General features: G+C 35.2%; 1 protein-coding gene across 3 annotated transcripts in view; it reads left to right on the forward strand.

The window, feature by feature from the left end:
- Nucleotides 1-21,249, forward strand: part of LRRC49 (leucine rich repeat containing 49) — a 41,954-nt gene that overhangs the window by 13,555 nt on the left and 7,150 nt on the right. For all 3 annotated transcript variants that reach the window (XM_085233991.1, XM_085233990.1, XM_085233992.1), the window contains 7 exons: nucleotides 1,391-1,452; nucleotides 5,593-5,740; nucleotides 12,109-12,192; nucleotides 14,958-15,109; nucleotides 16,809-17,046; nucleotides 18,154-18,339; nucleotides 20,637-20,746. In XM_085233991.1, the coding sequence (XP_085090117.1) occupies nucleotides 1,391-1,452; nucleotides 5,593-5,740; nucleotides 12,109-12,192; nucleotides 14,958-15,109; nucleotides 16,809-17,046; nucleotides 18,154-18,339; nucleotides 20,637-20,746 (980 nt within the window). The remainder of the gene's footprint in view (nucleotides 1-1,390; nucleotides 1,453-5,592; nucleotides 5,741-12,108; nucleotides 12,193-14,957; nucleotides 15,110-16,808; nucleotides 17,047-18,153; nucleotides 18,340-20,636; nucleotides 20,747-21,249) is intronic.

Raw genomic sequence — 21,249 nt, forward strand, 5'->3', positions numbered from 1 at the left:
CCTTTCTTCCAGGAGTACACTATTACTATAACTTATTGAAAGTATATCAGCATTTCAAGTTTGTCAAAGCTTAGATTATCCCATACTCTTCTGTTTGTGTTATTTTCTTACAATGCTTGATTTTACAACTTGATGTTGGAAATAACGGTTTGGTTTTTGCTGCTGTTTTGTACAAATGCAATTACTTGTAGCAGTAAAAGTCTTGGTAGATCTTGATGGTTCTTCTGGACAAAAGTATTCTGACCCTTTTTGGTTCTAACATGCAAATTCAAGGACTCTTCTTCCATACAACTTTGCTTCTTGAAACAGATCGTAATTTCTGTAGCTCAGCTAAGCAGTGTTTCAGAAGATGATGTTCTATTCAGGGATGTAACTTATTTGGGGTATAATTTAAAATATAAATGTTGTTACCCTGGTTTAATTCTAGTAATTCTAGTTTTGGTGGTGGTTTGTGGGCTTTTTTTTTTTTTTTTTTTTCCTTTCCTTTGTTTTTTGTTTTCCTTTTAATTGGATGGAATGCTATATAGCAATGTAGCAGATCAGGCAGGGGGAGGGAGAGCTGAAGGTTTGATTTGTGGCTGGAATCAAGGTGATGAGCCCTGTGCCACTTCAGTGTGCTGTGGGTAATGGTTTGGTGTCCATTGATCACAAGCTGGAGTATGTTCCTTTGTAGGATAAGGAGACACACACTTAAAACTGATGGTTTTTGGTCTACAGTCTGAATGGTACATGAATCACTGCAAACTGTGCTGTCTGGCCATTATGGATTTTTTTTATTACATAAATAAACTTCAGTCATGCTTGATGTATTTCCTCTTAGCAAAATTTTGAGCTATTTTAACATTTTCTACAAAGTTCTATTATACAGTACATTAAATTCATGATTACTCATTCTGAAAACATGTTCCTTTTTATAAAATTGTAAAGGTGACAGAGTCCTTCAGATTATTTTTGTTTAGAGCAGCTACTGCTGCTAGGTAGTGCTGATTGCACTGCAGCACTGCACTTCAACAACCTTATTGCTGCATGGTCTTTTTTTTTTTTTTTTTTTTTTTTAAACACCTTATTTATCCTGCTGCTTAAATGCTGAGACAGCATCTTGGCTTCTTTCCCAAAAGCTTGTTCAGAAACCAGCAGCAGCCTCATCCTCTTTCCTTTAATATCATTTGCTTTGCAAGTGATGCAGCTTGTTCTGCAGAGTAGATATCTGCACTGAAACACTCCCTTGCAGTCTGCATTAGGGAGAAATGGATCTGCACGTTCGACAGAAATCAATGTTACAGCAAGGTTATAGTATATAGAAATGCAAGTATTTCATCAGGCAAAGTAGAAAGGGTCAAAAGATGTTATCCTTCAGCTACTGAATTTATGCCTGTATCTTTCCTTCTAGAAAGATGTGGATACTTTGCCCCGTCTCCAGCGTCTGTTCCTCAGCTTCAACAATATATCTAGGTAAGGGGAATTAATACTTGGTTTCCTATAAGTAATTTGAAGCATCCTCTTGGAGCTGTATTTCATTAAAATTTAAACTCGATGAATGCAGCTTGTGGTTTTTATTTTTCCAATGTATGAGCATAATCAAGCCATTGTGCATTTTCTACTTTAAACATAACTTATTTTAATCATTTGCATTTGAATGGGGATCCTCCTTCAAAACTTAGGTTTTGAACTTAAATATGATCATTTTCTTTCTGATGATGCTGGAAATTAGAAATAGTTCTGTAATTATATTGTTTTACTGTTAAACTACATATCTGGTAAAGCTACATCACTATGTTTATAGAGTTATACAAACTGCTGAGTCAGATTCTGCTCATGAGTATTAGGTAAGATCATGCTTATATTTTTCTTGTCCATAAGTTAATCAGGTTTGAAGGGTATATTCCTGCTGGTTTCTCTTTCAAACCAGAGAACAGAAACAGAATCACTGAACTTTCAAAGCAGAGTCTATTGTTTCAAGTAACTAAGTGCATTTTGGTATAAATAGAGAAGTTAGTCTACAACGTATTTTGTATTCATGTATTTTTGACGTTGCATTTGTGCTAATATAAAAATAAGCAATGATAGCAGTATAGGCACACTTGTTTCGCTTTTATCTCCAGTTAGATATGTGCTTACTTTTATGCTTTAATCATCACCAGCCTTCTTTGTTGCTTTGAATAAAATAATTTAATTTTAGACAGGGAAAGATGCCTCACCTTCTAATTACTGAAAATAGCATGCTATTGTGATACTCATTTTCTCTGTAAGATGTTATACTTAATATGAGCTTTTATTGTAAGAGCTACTTGAATATTTTCATTTGACCTGCATTATGTTTTCTGTAGACAGTTCCAACCTACTTGTATGTGTTCTTTAGGCTTTTAAAGTACCCATACAGAGGATATCCCTAAATACTCCTGGGGTTTAAGTATTTAAACAAAATTAGAGATGAGCTTGCAGGAACAGTTAGTATGTTCTTCCCTTAACTGCCCCTTTATTTCTTTTTTTTTTTAGCTTGACATAATAAAGAGAAAGAGTTAGCATTTTGCTTTGCTTATGTAATTTCTGGCCTTGGAACATGCCTTTTGTTTCTGTTTTTCTGAAAAATGTCTTAGCCTGGCAAGAACAATGAGGGGACTGCAGTAGCTGGCTCCTGTGCCATGAGGGAGCATCACTGCAGTCAGTGGAATTTCTGTATGCTTTATGTACTTGGTACATTTCACACAGCTTTCCTACGTTGCTGTTTATGCAGTATTTTGCTGTTTGTGTGCATTCTTTGACTAGATTTATTGAACTTCATGTAATTGGTAGCTTACTTATTAATACTTTCTCACTTATTCATTGGGGTTTCAGCTGAACTGTTGTTAAATCTAGTGTTGCCTTTCATAAAAGCTGGAGATAATTCAAATATTTGTGCAAATATCTATTTAGGTTTAACTTTTAGTTACATTAGATATAAAAATAAAATCTTACTGTCAGGCAGACTACTGTAATCTGGTTAGCTCTTTAACAGACTTAACAAAATACTTATCTAGATCTACACATATATATATAAATATATATATATTGCTTGTAGCTTTTGTTTGTGGTTGTTTTGTTTGTTTGTTTTAGTTTTTTTGTTTTTTTGTTTTGTTTGTTTTTGTTTTTAGAAGAGACATTCCATTGGATTCAGCAGTTCTGGAAGCTAAAAAACCTCTTCAGTTCTTCATTTTTAAATATGTAGCAGATATATCTCCCCACAGGAAAAATGATTAAGTATAAGATTATATTCTTGACCCATCTGTGTATATGATACTTGACTTAATACTGTTAAACTGACTGAAAGTAAACACGACCATAATAGCAGTGAGTTGCTGTGCTACCTCTGAACTTTACTACAACCCTTTGAAATGCTTTTGAGTATTTTTTTCTCTTATTTACCTGGGTTTATTATGTGCCACATGGTAATTCTAAAATTGTATTTGCTAGGAACAGCTGTGCTTATACAACTGATTCTTGCTTTAGACAATCAGTTACACAGATGTTGTAATTGATTTATCCATAGATGTGTGGAGAACCTCCAAGCAGAAACCATTTTTTAATTGTAGGAACAAAATATGTATTTTCCCCATTGAAGTGTTCTCCAGGTCAGTGCCATGTTGGTTCTTAAACTTAGTGAAGTATGTTATATGGCCACATGGGAAAACAGGATCCCAGCTCAAAGAGCTTATAATTGTTTTTCTTCAATTGATTACTGAATTGGAAACCTGAGGGAAGAGATGTTCTTAACCTAACCAAAACAGGAAAAAATTACTTTCCTCAGTGAAATGAGGAATGTTGAGTGAAAACATTATAAATACATTGTTAAAATTGAATGAAAGCAATACAACAAGAATGAAAGGCTGGCTGTGGTAACATCTGTCTTCATCAGTGGCATAGTGATTAGGAACATGGAAAAACCAGGTTTTCTATTTTGAACGTTTTTTGAATGTGCAATTCCATCTTAGGTGTTCTGCCAGACTATAGTAAGTGTGTTGGGTAGCAAGTCTGCCTTCCCCAGAGCTCTTTGCAGAATGTGCTTGATCATCAATGCATTGCTGATGGAAACATACAGGGAAGGAGCAGCTGTTTTCCCCACTAAGCAGGCTGTATTAGAAGAGCAGTGCTGCTTTGTCCTGTTTGTGCCTACTAACTGTATAAATATGAATGCATACACTGGGGGAGATTGAGCATGCATCACTCCACAATACTGTGCTGCTTAGTCCGAGCCACATTCTTATATAAGGTAGAAAAAGTGGGTTTGTATCAGCTCTGACAGAGGGAAGAATTGAATGTAGTGCTCATAACTTTTGTGCACAGTCAAACTGACAACTTGGTGAATCTGAAAACACTGTAAGGAAATATTTTTTGGTAAGTTAGCCCAAATTCACTTTTTTTTTTTTTTTTTTTTTTTGTGTGTGTGTGTGTGTGGTACTGAAACTGCTATTTTAGCAGAGATAAATTCATCTGGGAAGGAAGAAGGAAACAGAAGTGCTGGTTGGGTGGGACTTGAGGAGGAGGACTTTTGGGAAAAGGAGCAGACATTCCACTCAGGGAGATGGTTGACCGAGTCGGTCTGAAATGGCATCATCCACAGCTGTTTTGTGTTACTTGAGCAGGTCACAGACTCCTTTACTGTGAACAGAGGCTGGAGAGAGCACTGCCAGCAGCCTCTCATTCCCACAGAGTGGTCACCATTTGACACTGTCTGCATGCTGGGAAGCAGGCAGATGTTCAGTAGTAAAGTGAGTAACTCACTTGGCATTAAAGCTTCGTGTGCTTTTGGATTGGGCTTACAGTGCAATAAGTGTAGCATATCAAGTTTTTGAAGTTGAATTCCTGAAGCTCTAGTTTTGTTATGTGTGCTTGCAAATATATAAAAAGGTAGATCTTCTGCATGACTGTTTTGCTCTAAAATCAAGCTGCTAATTAAGGGAGTTAAGAGCATGATGAAGCAGGCACGTCTGTTTTAGCTGTTGAATGAATGTTCTGGTGTGCTGAGAAATTCAAAGCACAGCAGTGTTTTTGAGTGGAAGGTTTAAAAAACACTAACAAAATTCCAACTTTCTTCTCAAATTTAAGTAATTCTCTGCTTAGGAACACTGTTTATTTGGGTCAGCTGCTTTCTTTGCACCTTTCATCTTTGGTAACAGGAACAAGATAGGGGCTGTATGTGTCTAAATACATTTTACACAGGCCAGTTATTTTTGTCAGGAAACTGTGTCTAGTGTCTTAAAAAGCCAACTTGCTGGTGTTTGTGGACTGTAGGGTTCTGTAGAACTCAGAACAATATTTTAAAGATATCATGTTTTCACAGCTTTTCTTTCAGTGTTTAATGATGTTGCAAACACCCAGGATCATTCTTGGAGTTTTTGTACTTGTCTTTTTTTCTTGCATTTTGTGTTGTCTTCATGCTGGTTTTAATGGCTAATATATGTGTTACTTTTCATAGGCATCCTATTTTACTGGTGCTTTTTTCTTTTTGAGTAAAGGTAACCATTAATATTGATTCTATCCTTAAGAAATAAAATCTTCCATCTCTTAATTATTCATACTCTGTGGCATTAAAACTTTAAACTTTTTTGGTTACAGTTTTGAGGATATTCTGTGCCTTGCTGATTCCTCATCTTTGTCAGATATCACCCTTGATGGCAATCCAATAGCTCAGGAGACATGGTACAAACACACTGTTCTCCATCATATGATGCAGCTCCGACAGCTAGATATGAAGAGAATCACAGTAAGAAATTTATGTTTTCATCAAATTTACTAGTTTCTTAAATTTAGGAGTAAAATGTAGGGCTTTGTGTGTGTATATATAGGGGAAACAATAGTAACAGTGGTTTCACTAATTCACTGTTCAATTTAATTGAATGGTCCATAGACATTCTGATATTTAAAACTTCTTTCATTTTGCACAGTACTATGTAAGGTATTTCATTTATAACATGTTTAAAATAAACATTTAAACTTGTCATTAGTAGATATCGTGTGACCAATTGCCATTGAGAAACTGCAAAGCATTTTGTTAGAACTCTCTGTGTCGTCTTTACTGGTTTGATGTATAGCTGAAAAATATTCCTTCCAATGAGAGCAGTATTCTGTTTACACTAAAACTGGCATTATTTATATTCTTTCATCTAAAAATTCTACTTAGTCTGCCATTCCAAGGAAACCTGGTGATCACACTGTGTATCTGCTTTTCTCCTTTCCATGCCTAACCTTCTCTCCCCTTTCATTTCTGAATCTATTGGTAAAGTTCAAGTAACCTTGATAAAGGAAGAGAGGACATGAAGACAGCTAAGTTCCTTCAGACTTCTTGAAAATACACAGTGAGGTAGAGGATGAACGGAAAACACTGCAGGGAGCTTACCATTAAGACATCCATTTGTTTCCTACTGTAAGAATACTCATGCTAATTCTTCTTTGCTTAGAAGAGAAGCAGTTTTCACAACCTTATTATAACATAAACCCAAACAGCAAGACAGTGGCACTAAGGGACATGGTCTAGTTCAGTGACCTTGGGATGTCAGGTTGATGGTTGGACGTGATGATCTTGCTGGTGTTTTCCAACCCAAATGAGTCTATAATTCTGTAACAAATGTAACCTGCTTAACAAGCAGTGGTATTGGCATTACCTTTTCTGACCAGGTGCTGATACATATGCCTTATTTTAAATGCTCATTTGCTTTGTACAACTGCATTAAAAATTGTGGCTATTGTTTTACCATATATACACTTGACCTGTAGCCAATACGCTGCAAATATGAAAAAGAGCTGATTATGATGTAAGGTAAAACAAGTATGTGGAAAACATGAATTCTAAAAATGAACTGCTTTGGGACATTTGAGTTTCACTACCAGTATCTAAACTACTACTTCCCCCCCAGGAATTCTTTAGGTAGGTTTCTTTCCTTCTGTGAATTTATTAGCTAATTGCTTTGCTTTTCAAAAGACTGCTTTCTCAGTATTATTTCAGAAATGTGAGTGAAATAAAGAAAATGCCTTTTTTTCTTCTTCTCCTAGTTGAGAAGAGACAGATCCTGATAGAAGTCAGTGATGGCAAACCTGTAGGAAAAGCTCTAATCCCTTTGTAGGCTCTATAGGATCCATGTGGGAAAAGGCTATTAGAAATGCACAACCTTGGGAAAAACTTAATCTGAGTTCACACCTTGTTAAACATAAGAGGATCAACCTAGAAGACAAAAAGCCATAGAAAACCAGGCTTCAGCAGTTGTGCTGCTCATAAAACTACTTGTAAAAAAAGTGTGGTTTGCATCCTTTTTATTTGCCTTCTGGTTTTTGAGCCTGAAGAAAATGTTTTTAAATCTTTTCTCAATGTAGATGGTGCTGTAAGCTTTTTCCAATAGAAACTGTGTTGCCCAGATAATCATAGGACTTAGGAATCTTTCTGTTATTACTATTTTTAAAGAAAAATAACAAGTAGTATGAGGTTTGTGATTAAATTAGACAACTGACAATGCCAAAAAAGTTATTTTGCCTAGTAATACAGCATGCTGATGCTGTGCATTACATTAAATGTAAGCTGCTGGGGGAATGGGCATGCAGTATTGGGTACATGATTTTTCTCACTTGATTAGTATACCTAAGGTAATACATTCATAGGATCTCTCATTCATTTGCCTGAAGTGCATCCAGACTGTTTTGGACTTAAATATTGCTTTGTCTTGCACAGAACTGAAAGCTGGCCCAGGGTGTTCTGTCAAAGTATTCTTCCCTAACTGTTTCAGAAGTTCTACTCGACAAATGGGAATTACACAATTCTTATTCTTCTTTTATCTTTTCTTTTGCTTGCTGGCTTCACTGGGACAAGAAAATCATTTTAAGAAAGAATAAAACATAAATGATATTTTCAAAAGCTTGTTAGGAGGCTTTGAAGCTGGCTTTTAAGAGAACATTCTCTCTTTAGTGCCAGGCATTTTCCATAGAATTCTCTGCTAAAAGTGGACATCTGAGGAAGAATTCTGGTGGCAACAGCCTTGGGAGACTGTTGGGAAACACATCTGCTGCAAGTATCAGATATTCTGGAATTGCAGCTAATTGTTCTAGTATTTCTTGGAGAAATACTTGGAGAAGAGTTGCTGTAATTCAGGGAATTCTGTCATATTATGACAATTCATGAATTATTTTCCCATGAGGAAATTGGTGTTTGCTTGAGCTATCTCATTACTAAGCAGTTTTGAAAACAAATTTTAAGCTCTTAAACCAGTGAGACACAGACCCAAGAAATCATTGATGGTAATGTCAGTGGAGCTTAGCTGCCTGTAACAAGTTAGGACTTTACATATCTGGAAAAAAAAAAAGTGTGTATGTATATGTATAAACTATAAACTATGAAACTATGAACACTTATTTGTTGTCTACACTAGGAGATAAATCCCAGCTTTGTATTATGCATCTAAAGTACCAACTTAATGGGAATCTTTTGCTGTGTGGACGATGTAATAGCAGCAACAAAATAGTCTGCCTTCTGCGAGTCTGAGTGGAACGAACTTGTGTGAGTAGTAATAGTGCAGCAGTGAAAAAGAACACGTGCATTTCATGTGTACTCTGTTCAGGATCCTTGATAGCTTTTGCTGTGAGTTATCCCTTGAATGGTTGCTGGCTGCTAATGAGAAGTTTGGCCCGAATCTGTATCACTGTTAGGGTAGAGCTGATGGGCAGCAGGGGGAGCTATCGCCATGACCAAGCTCCAGGCAATTACGTTGCAGGGTAATAGCTTTAATATGTTTTATTCTTTTTGGCATTCTGTCACTGCTGTAGCTTCACGCTGAAAACGTAAATCTGCGTCCTCAAAATCTCATTAATGGCTTATGGATTGCAGGAAGCAAGACTTCTGCTGGGTGGCTGCTTGGAGATGACTCCCTGGCCACTTAGTAAGCGGAGAACTAGTAAATGGAGGTGATTGCACTGGAAAAAAGAACATCCAACTCTGTTTGTAATGATCTGGCACCTTCACCTTCTAGAAGAACATCCCCCTAACATGGAGCTTAGAGATTTGGTTTCTTCTACGGTCATAGGATTAACAGGCTCCTTAGTGTGATGACATTTTCTTTCCTGGCAGGCTACTGCAGTAGAAACCTTGACTTCTTCCACAGATGCCCAGCATGCTTGTCTGAACCCTTCAGCAGGGATTTAAGTTTTTCTAAGGTGTACTGGAAATCCTTTATCAGTAGTGGGTCCTGACAGTCTGGAATTAGAATTTAGGAAAGAGTACAAAAGGATACTTGGCAAGTTTTGGAGGATGACAGAGCTGTCAGCAGCTTGTTAACTACTTAAAGATTCATTATTGTTAGCCTAACAATTTATTTTGAACATAAAAAGAGAAGATGGAGAAGATAGGATTTAAAATAGCTTTAGTTCATCTGGCAACTATCAAAAAGACACAAAGTTATGGATGAAAGCAGCTGAATAATGAGGGGAAACAAAGGGAAGTGGAGAAGGAAAGAATTTCCAAAGATCTGGAGCTAAAAGGAAGGAGTGGGTGATAATGAAACTGAATTGTAGCAGGCTTATTAAAGGCTTTGTTTTATAGCTGTCTGAGTTTTGTTTGTTCTTTGTGTGTTTTTTCTTCGAGATTGATTGCATGTGTTCTGTAAGATTAATCAAGAAATGTATATAGACTTCTAAAAAAAGTAGATTTGGCCTTTGAACTTCATTCAGATGTTTTCTCCATCATTCTACCTTTATAAATACTGAGGAAGAACTAGTTGTTTGGGGAGGTTGGTTTGTGTTTTTTCTGTGTTAGTTGTTGTTGTTTGTTTTATTTCTTTGAGCTCACTTGTTTTGTACAACTACATAAAAGATGTAGTGCTTTTTAAATGTCTCAAATTATGATAAACTCTTGATAAAGAAAAAAAATCTGAACAGCATTTGCATTAGTTCATCTCAGTACAAAGAATAAGACTTGGGAAAGTACTGGACAGACTTGAGCGTGGGCAGCAGACCTGCATGGCTGGCAGATAGTGTCATAAAATATGGATTTGATGCTGAATTAAGGGAAGGCTTTGGAGTAGAAGATAGAGTGGAAAGGGACTTTTGTGGAAGCTGCAAGAATTGCATTAGGGAAGTTTGTGGATGTTTGCCTTAACCTGAAATTGTTCTGACAGGAGGTGAAATTGTAAGGCACATTTTTTTACAGATTAGTGCCACTTTGTTGTTCAGCTTTCACCTTCTCCTGTGCTAAAGGTAGCAGTGATTCAGGTAATTTGAAGCTGAGCATATGGTGACTGGCCAGCTGCTTCCTGCCAAATAGGATGGATAATTCCTGCTCCCAGTCCCTTGTTGGGAAAACTGGTTTACGTTTTTCTTCTTACTGCATACAGATTTTATATAATCAAATGTTGGAGGAAAAAAAAAAAACAAACAACAACTTTCATTTCAGAGTTGTAAACATACTTAAAGTTACTTAATGTGTTCAATGTGTTCAGAAGTTGTTAGAGAAGATGAGATTAGAAGTTGTCAGAGAAAATGAGATGGAAGGAAGAAAAAACCTTTTTAACAATGTTAAAGAGCAGAAGTGCAATATCAAATCAAGAAATTTGAAAGCTAAAAATCAAATTTTAATCCCCTTTTAATTGAACTTTTTGATAATCCCCTATTTAGGAAGAACTGAAAAGTCCAGCAGCAGATGGGTCTGCCAACAGAACTAACCTTCAGAAAGCCAGAAGCCTTCTAGGGTGGAAGGGTGTAAAATAAATAGAAATAAAATAAAAAATTAGGCTTTTCAGTTTGTGTTCTAGGGAGATTGTTGCCTAGGGCTGAGTAAGAGAAGTGTACCTTACCCGAAATCTCTTTCCTTAATTTCAATTAAGGTAGGCCACTTGTTAATACATGTATGTTAGGCTGAAGTCATAGGACAGTTCTGAAGCTCAGCGGCCTTACAGACTGATGTCAAAATGTCTGGTGTGTCATTAGTCTTCAGAGGTAGTGTGCAGATAGGTTCACATACCAGGTGTACTTACTAGTTTATTTATATATTGTTGTAATAAATGGAAATTGTTTTCTTAAGTGTGTATTAACGATACCAAGTGTCAAGTTACTTTTCTAGTTTGTCTTCCAGTAGAACAGTGATCCATGTGCTTAGGGGTTCTTATAGTGCTGTAACCATAGTACATTTGAATTGTATCAGAACTTTGTCATATCAGTATCTTCCTGTTCATCTCTGTTTATTGATGTTCTTCACTTGTAACTTTTTGGAAGGTGGAAATGAAAAGACTAGGACAGGAGCTCTCTATTTTGATGGAAAGCAAAACACTTCATGTTCTTGGAAGATACGTTAATAGAAACACCCAAATGGCATATGAAGTAAATGAAAATAAATTTAAGTATGCTTACTAAATATTTTTGTTGGAAGAACTCTACACTTTTTACTTCATAGGGAACATTTCTTTTGTTACTTGGAAAATGCATGTTCTAAAAATACTGTGCTGTGAGAATGTTTAGACTTCTGTAAACAGAGAACATTCAACCTAATATGGTTGTATTGCAGTACTAAATTTAATATCTCCTGTACCAGGAGAATTTAATATCTTCTATCATATGACTTCCATTATTCAGGAGGAAATGACTTTCTTCTTGAACGTGAACAGGCAGTAATATTGACAAGAAATAATATTCATGTAATACAGTTAATTTTGAAAATATTCTTCTGAAGTTCTGATGTTGAATGAGGAATAACTAACCTTTCTAAGAAGTATATCATGATAAAATTATTATTTTGGCATAAATTGAGATACATCCACTCATCCTGTCACTCATTCTTACCAAAAAACATGCTAATCACAAAAAATACTGCCCTATTTCAAAATGTTTGTTATTGTTTTACTGATCATATACTTAATGTTTTTTTGAAGAGCCGAACAAATACAATTATAAATAGATTCATCTTCAGTAGTTCCATCTAGTAGATAATTTTTTTGTTTCTTGATTTGTAGAAACATTTTTTGTTTTACTGTTAAAATATTTAGTTCTTAAAATACGTAATTTTTAATTTTAAATGCCAACATAATGAAACTTATAATATTAATTCATTTCTGAAACTTTAATTCATAGCTTTATAAAATTGTTATCTTTTTTGTCTTCTAGGAAGAGGAAAGACGCATGGCATCTGTTGCAGCAAGGAAAGAAGAAGAAAGGAAGCGTGAAAGTCATAAACAGAGCTTGCTTAAGGTATTTAATGTGGCTGTTCTAAGTCTAACTAAAATGTGATAAATCTACTGTAAATTATTTACAATATTACCTAGTATTTTTAATCTAGTTCTTAATTATCCCACCATACCTCTATTTTTTAAAACTTTTTACAGCTTAAGCACTTTACCCTACAGCTGAAGTTCTTCATTCAGCTATTCAAATTACCTAACAACCAAAACACAAACCAACCAACCCGAACGAAAAAAACAATTGAATATATGAGGATGGTGCTCTATGTGAAAGATGGAAAACTTCATTTCCCAAATACAGAAGTAAAGTAAAACCAAGAGTGAAGGACTTTTCGGTGTTTTCAGGTTCCTTGAATAAGATCATGAGTGCTCTGATCCACATAGAGTTTTTTCTTTGTTCTTTCCTGTTGAGGTTATTCCTCTTTGTAGAAGGAGCTAAGCAGTTAGCAGAGCAGCAGCTAGGCTTCAGCTGTCTTTTTCAGAGGAGCACTTATGTACCATACCAACATGGTTGGTTAGTGCTTGTTCACATGAGATGGAATAGATCCAACAGGGGAGACAAGGGCACACTCCAGAATATTTGTGCAGGCTGGTGACTAAATGACTGCTAGCAGGAGACCAAAGTTCAAGGATAGAACTATCAGCATTCCTTTTGTTGCATTAATTTATTCCCAAATCCTTTCCTATTAATAGAGATGCCTTAAAACCTTCTTTTTTGTCTGGTGGTGGTAATACAAAATGCTCTTCTAATGTAGCAAGTGGGGAGGGGGTGGGAGGGCAAGGTGGGGAAATCGTGTATCCATACTGTGAAGTTGTCTAAAATTGTCCCTTATGAAGGGAATTAGACTACATGAGTTGCATGACTCTGTAAGAAGTGTAGCAAATTTACATAACTCTGAAAATAAAAACATTGTTATCAACAGATTAGAAGATGTTTAAGCATAAACTGAATGGAAACAAAGAATTGTGTCTAGTGCCATGTCAGATCAACAAAGTAGTCTCAGGGTTTTTTTGTTGGTTGTTTTTTTGTTGGTAGTGGTTTTTGTTTATTTTTTTTAAATAAAGCTTTGTATTGGGAAATAATGGCTTGTCTGAAATCTATTCCAATTTGACATTTTGATGCCTGGTCTCAATAAGAGAAAGAAATGGGAAATTAGCAAATAATAATTATACATAATGTTTTATGCTGTTGACAAGCTAATTGGAAGGAAGTTTGTGTTTGTTTGTAGTTCATGTTCTTAACCACTGATGTAATGTTTTCTTGTAGTTGAGAGATTGTTTGCATTGGTGGCACAGATTTCTCAATGCATCTTGCCAGTGAAAACTTCCCGTAGAGGAAAAAACATGTTTAAATATAATGCCCTTACTACTTAGATTTCAACATTAAGTTGAAGGTTTTGTCACTAATTGAGACTTCTTCTCATCTTCAAATAGCTAAGTGGAATAAATGTCAAATGGCAGTATATTCTGTTTGATTCAGTGGGATGATTTGTATCTCTTTCCTTTGTAAAAATGGGTTCTTGTGAGCTTGGATTCTCTGTTGTGTATTGTCCCCCCCCCCCCCAGCTTCTGTTTGAATTGAATGGAACGAATCTGCTAGTAGATAAAATATCCAGTGGGGGGGAAATAAAATCTCCAAGTGCAAGATTTTAATGAGAGTTACTTTTGAAGAAAATACTTAGAGAATGATTTGCTGGAATTCTGTTGTTGTCACTTTCCTACAAACCTTTGTAAACTATATGTTGTGTAAAGGAAATCACAGGCATTCATATGATAGCAAGTAGCTGCTGCTTTCCTGTATCTGCAGCACTGAAAAGTCGATGTTGGCAGTGCTGCCTCCCTCTGCTCCTTGCAGATACTTCTTGGCCTTGACAGTGGAGTTCTTTATCCTTTTTCCACACAGTTTTTTTTTAAATCTTGCTAAAGCCCATTCTTCAGCGTGAGTCCACTGCATTATCAAACATAGCAGACCCCAAGATCTGTGTCACTGTGATGAGTCAGCACCTGCAGCATCAGATTTCCTTGTTGCTATAAAGTGTTTTACTGTGAATCGTTTATATGCTCTTTGTCAGTCTGAATACTAACTTTAAGGAAATACCTAGGCTGTTTAGTCACAGCTCATGAAATTTTTCAAAAGACAGTGTTCATTTGTAAAGCATTATCCTTTCTATCTCCAACATGGAGTACTCTGAGGAATGTTCTGTGTGGACTTTGTTACAGTGTTGTCTGCAATTTGCCCAGTGTGAAGGTATTACATAAAAGCATAAGATTAACAGTTCTGTGTTGCTTTTATAGATTAAATTTAAGCACAAAGAAAGTTTAGGTTAAAGCTAATATATCACAGTGTTAATTTCAAACTATAAAACTGGGTTAACTCTGCTTTTCTCTGTGGGCAAATGAAGTTAGTATTCATTTTTCTATTTGAAAAAAGACTATAACAAAATGTTGTGCTTTGTCTTGATTTTCCCTGTTTTGTCTGAACGTTAGCTCAAGGTACAGACTTGTTGTTACCCAGATCAGCCAGTTTAAACTTAATTTTCTACAGCTTGTCTAGATTAAGTCACTTGTTTCTATTATCACCAGTTTTGTGAAACCATTGTCGCCTGCGGGGCTGTGCAAAACAGTGCTTAAGTGATGCATTGAATTTACTGTGTACCAGTGCTTGTTTCTTCAATTTAAAATGTAACAATTTTTTGATTAAGCAATGTATTTGTTTTGTATCAAGCAAGTATGTTGATACTCTGCTGTCATAATTTATTACAACTGTCATTTCAGGAAAAAAAACGGTTAACAATTTGTAATATCGCTCGCCAGTGGGAGATACAGCAGAATCGAATAGATCTTGTGGCTTCTTTAAACCAAGATAAGGATAACCAGCCCTGTCCAATCAATGGCAGTGCTGCATATGTTTTTCCTGAAGAAAGCAGGTATTATGTTCAGGAATATTTCTTCCCATTCTTGCCCTACATTCTTATTCTCAACTCGGAGATCTGACTGTATTTCATTATCAAATGTAATCTATCTGAATTTATTCTGAAGAGATGTTTTACTTCACTGTTGAACAATGTTAGCTGTTGATTGTAAGTAATATATGCTTAATAAGTAATATAACAGCAACTAGTTGGCTAAAGAAGCCTACTGTAAATTTTTGTGATTTTTGCTAAATGAAGAACTTAGTGTTCGAAAAAGTGTTAAATACAAATTCTGGAGTCTGCATTGGGGAAATCAAAGGATTTATTTTCAAAACAAAAATATTCAAAAACCCCAATGTTTTAATAAACAGCATTGGGATTTTTGGAGTTGTTATAATGCTCTTAGGCAATTCACATTATATTCTGTTGTCTGAATTGGAGGATTATGTTTGGAACTTTTTCAGGAATGGGTAAAGAAATGAAAGTGTGCTAATAATGTTTATCACTAATTTAGATTAGTTTAAACAAATCAATGAAGATATGGCTGTGTCCTAGAATAAATAAGCCTTAAATAATACTGCCATCTTTTATCATGTAGCTGCCTGTTGCATTTTTACTCCTGGTAGCATAAAGTTGACAAGAATTTATTAACATGTTATATAATAATGAAGTTTTCAACATGAGTAATTAAGTAACAAAATGGTAAGTGAAAGTCAGCATGGGCGAGTAATGGCCTCTCAGGTAACTATTTCCAGTCAAAAGTGAAATCTTTAAACTTTTGATAAATACTGTCAAGAAAACATCAGCTGAGTGATCGTAATAGTGGAAAAACAAAAATATTAAATATTCTAAGATAGTTATAAAGAGCAAAACAGTAACAGTTGTTGTACAACTTTCTGAGCCTGTGGGTCTGTGGTTGCGTTCGTCTTGAATTCTTTGTGTGCTTCAGGTCAGTTCAGCTGCATATTGTGTGGGAAGTAAGATGCATAGAGAGGAGTGTTGAAAATAACAGGATGTGTTGTTTAATTTTAAAATTGATATTACAAATTTGGAAGCTCACACTCTTAAAAATCTGCTTAATAATCCTTATTACTTAAGAATTAAAGAACAATAATGAGATTAGTTCATCTCTAAGTAGAATAATGAATCCTGATCAGACAGTGTGACATAAGGGTTTTAGCTGAGTAGTGATACCGCTTTTAAGTGTGGAACTGATTGTTCAGCACTGTCAATAGCTTTGTCCTTGGCTGGTATTGTCGGATTTTTAACTGTCTGATTAATTGTCATAATTGGATCATACAGCGCTTATTCCTGTCAAAACTTCTACAGTTCATACAGAGAACAGAATCTGAAGGGGTCATAGCTCAGATAAGAATGTTGGTTGAAGTTCCTTTTAGGTAACTAAAATATGTTGATTTAAGTGAAGTAAAATTCTTAAGCAGGTTATTAAATATAAATGATGTTTTTTTGTGTTGTCCAACTCTAAAACTAACAGTCTTCCTGCCAAAACAGTAGAACTTTTCTAATGTTACTTGATGGAAAGAGAATTTTCCATCTTGTAACACTTCTGAACTATGCTGGGTAAAAATGGATGAAAACAGAATTGCAGTCATATTTGAGTTCAGGTTTTGGTGAATGAAAGGACTGTCATTCACTAGAACAATTTTACTACTATGAAATAATTTATATTACTGAATTTTTGTTTCCTCCGTAGGTCTCTTGATACAATATTGAACAGTGCAGTACAAGGTTTGTCTGTCCTTGAGTCTCATCTGGTGGAACTGGAAGGAGACACTCTTTACTTGTATGGTTCTGGAGCGCTGGAGTGCTTGGATCGGAACTGGAGTGTTCAAACAGCTGGAACTGTTGTCACAGTCTCCTTTGTGTTCATAGAATATGATGAAATTGTGCAAGTGTTAACAAAACTGAAGATAAAATTTCCTAATTCTGTGGTAAGAATGTCTCAAAATGTGAACAGCTTGAGAATATTTATTCTGTAATGGAACTTTAGTTTGGAAGTCACAATTGATTGTTTTATGTGAATAGATATATTTTTGAATTATGTTGTTTTCATCCTTTAATGTTCGTTTAATTTTGGCAGTTCTGAAAAAACAGGATTTTAATTCAATTCAGATTCTTCAACAGGATGGTGATTTTCTTCTCATTCTAGTAGTTATTTCCCACAGTTTGCTTGACCTGCCTGATTTTCTTTAAGTTGCAGAACTGCTGTGGAAACACAGTATTGTTATTCTACAGTATTACAGATAGATTATATCAGGAGTCCTTCATTTGTATTGTGAGATTAAGACCATCTATCTGGTAGGATAGAAAAGAGGTGAAATTCAAAGGGAGTAGCTGGTTTAATCAGTGCAGCTCTTGGAATTCTTCAGTTCCTGTTGAAGCAAAACAGCATAATGAGAAATCATTTCAGTACTTTCTTGGACAGGTAATTCTGTAGTTCTTAAGCAAGTAATAAAGTAATGATGACATACTTAAATGAACTTGTCACTCGGATTATATGCTTACTTAGCTTGCTGCTGCTTTTTACAATTGTAGATATAATACTACTTAATGGTTCTACTGAGAAATGAATTTGTGGGAAAAAGAATTGTTTCAATGAAATAAACTTGTTGGGCATGGCAAAATCTCAGCAATCTTCACCATCCATTTTTCCCCCTTTGCCTTTCTGTAGTGCTGCTATGTAGCTACATTTACTACGCTCATGGGAACATTAGTGTAAGACAGAGTTCAAAGAAACAGCTGACCTGAGTGCTAGTCTGTTACAATAATGTTTAATCAGTACATATTGTACTGATTTTTATGTGTGAATCTTGCCTTTGTTGGCAGAATTGAAATAAACCTTCCTCAAGCAGTATCACAGTCTTTTTGTGATATGAAAATGAGAATGCTGTTACTAAGTGGTTTATAATTTATTTAGGAACTTATATGTAATGTGGACGTTTTAGAATATGTACACAATTAATTTAGACATTGATGTTTTTCTCCCTAAAGACTATAAATGAAGTGAGCAGTTTATTGTTATTGTTTTCATTTTTAAGCACCTGAAGTTTAAGGAGACGAATCTTGTGACACTGCAGCAGTTCAATGCATTAGCCCAGCTGCATCGCATGGAACAGTTAACAGTTGATCCACAGGGAAATCCAGTTGTTAACTTTACTCTGTGGAAATACTATGTTCTGTTTAGATTGAACCATTTTAATCTACAGAAGATAAATGGAATTGAGGTAAGATGTTGCTGCTTCTTTCTTACTAGTGATCTTACATGATAAATTAGCAGATGTTTGGAGTTGCAAATGGTAGTCCAAACCTGCACCTGAGAGGTAGGAGAATACCTGAAGGCAAGACTTTTTATTATAATTTTGGAATATGTTTTTAAAAAGGTAGAGATCTGTTACTTTTGATTCTAGGCATGACTCTGGTATGTTCAAAAGCATCAAAATTCTTAGTGCTGGATATTTGTGCGGAAATGTGCATTTGACAGACTGCCTTGTAGCTTACCGTATACTATGTATTCCAGTGCTAGATAATATAGCTTAAATTGACTTTCCTTCAAGTGTATTAAGTGGACAATATTGGTGGTAGGTGGGTGTTTGGACTAGATCATCTTAGAGGTCTTTCCCAACCTTAATGATTCTATGATTGAACAGTCTGTCAAATAGAGTTTTTTATTAATGTTTGCCATGTACAATATCATTATTGTTTAAGAAGCAAATTCTTTTCTTTGAGATATGTTATTTAAAATTTCCCAGTGATAGGAATCTCAGATTAATTAAAATAGCTGTCAAGGTTTGAAGTTATTAAACTTGACAAAATGCTCTGTGCCAAATGGTATGGCATACAGGATAACAAATGCACTACAGTTATTGAGTTGGTGCCTGTTTTCCTAACGTACTGCACTTGGCAAGAAGGCTGTGTAATGGACTTGCATTGATGTGGTATTACTGTTATAATCCTTTTGTGATTAATGGAGCAAAGAATGTATTGGCATAAGATGGAGAACATGAGTTTCTATGAACTATAGTGTGTATTTAGCGCTGGTGTCTCTGTTGACCTTGTCCTTATGCTTCTCTTAACATAAATAAATTAATTAAAATCCCTTCTTTTTCTGGCAGATCTTTTTCTGGCTACAGTGCCCTTTGTTTCCTTCGCTGCCTTCTGTACGCTTTGTTTCAGACCTTGCTTCTGTTAATAGACTGCTTAGTGAGGTCCTTTACTTTTAGACCACTAAAGATTTATTTCATTTTAAATGAAAGTGATCAAAAAGTAAACACTGTGAAAACAGTGTTTAATTTAATTAAGAAATGTAACTAGAAATTACGTTTGTAATTTCCTGTACTGTTTTTCTGTGGGGAGTTTCTCCCTGCATTATGCTGTTGCAATATATGCCATACAAGGACATATTGTATAGTCTATAAATGTTAAATAGGAATATGAATTTTGACTGAAATTTCATTTCATTCACACACTTGCACAATATAGAAGAAAAAGGTTATGTGAAAGTATCTGATAAATACTGTAGTTAGTTACTGTAGTTTATTTAAAAATGGGTTGCTTGTCAGAAATATGTAAATCTTGACAGAAATTAAATTTGATCCAGAAGTTAAGAAGTCACTGACTGAGTTTCGTTGTACTGTGCTGTACAGGTAAGACTTAAATAATCATAAAGATTCCTTCCTTGGAAAACCAAGGGTCTAGGAGCTGTGCTAACAAACTTTTGGCAGTTCAGATCAGTTCATAATTTGGTCCTCTGGCAGTGATGGTCTCTGTTTCTTTTGCCCTAAGTTTACTAGTTAAGACGAACAAAAATAACAAAGATCAACCAAACAATGGAAATATTCCACCTGCATTATAGTAAACTGAAGTGTAAAAATCATCATGAAAAGTTTTCAACCATTGGAAGTAAGTTAAGAATATCTTAATAGAATTAATTGTGACAGTGTAGATTGCATGTGCAGAAATATATAATGAGCAAACTATATACTCTTGACTTCAGAAATGCAGCCACTTCTCCTAATTTGTGTGCGTGCATGCGTGTGTGTGTGTGTGTGTGTGTGTATAATAAGCCTTTCCTATGATTCTGCCAAAATCAGAGAGACTTTAGCTTATCTTTTAACATGTGGATGACAGTGTCTTCTAGTTCCTTTGGTGTAGCTTGATCCAGTATTTCCAGCAGACCTTCTTTAAGCATGTGTAGTGTGGAACATAATTAATGTCTGACATTCATGTACTTAATAAATCATTATAAAATTCCTCATTTCAAGAGCATAGAGTACCATATACATACATTAAAGTTCACAGAATTATAGGAAATAAAACAAGCACAAGTATCTAATTTGGTTTCTTTTAAGGTATATTGAAAGTGCTATTGAAATCAAATCTACATTTTGAAGGTATGCCTGTAGCAGATCTGCAGTGTTTTGCATAGTAAATGTCAGTTAGCCCATTCCATCCATGTATGGAATGAATTATGAATGTGCCAGTTTTGAACCTTCTCTCTCTCACTTTTTGTTTTTCCTCACAGGTTACTCAAGATGATGTTGTAATGGCAGAAAGGCTCTTTGGCATTCTGGCATATGTAGCATCTTCTGAGCTGCCCCGTTATCGCTTGCTTTCGTCATTTGGAGAATCTAGGTAAATTTGTTGTTAAGATTCAAGAAGGAGTGCAGAGGCTCTGTTGTTCTTTAAATAATACAGTCACTGTCTGAAATTGCAACACATGTTTCTGAGCGAATTAAGTTTTCTCGTTTAGCTCGTTTGGTTTCTCTGTTGTTATTCTGTTGAGTTCCTTTTTTGTAAGAGATACATATTGGTACTGTTAATGAGCCTTGAAGAACTGTGTACATTAGAACATAAATTCCTTAAAACTGAGATGAGATTTGTCTGAATGGAATGTACTGTCACTTTAGTGGTGTATCATTGTGGCGGTTAGAACAATGAGATTACCATATTTCACTGACATTTCAGAGAAACTGCACATAGAAAAAATACAATAAACTGAAGTGGAATTTGTCTGGAATGTATTGTTTATTGTTTTTGTAATTTTCCACGATGTCATTCATGATAAATTCTTTCTAGGTAAAGAGATAAAAATGTCACAAGTAACATCTTACAGAAGATAGGTTCTTTGCATACTA

This window comes from Meleagris gallopavo, chromosome 12, assembly GCF_905368555.1.
Source record: "Meleagris gallopavo chromosome 12, MGAL_WU_HG_1.1, whole genome shotgun sequence".
NCBI lineage: Eukaryota > Metazoa > Chordata > Aves > Galliformes > Phasianidae > Meleagris > Meleagris gallopavo.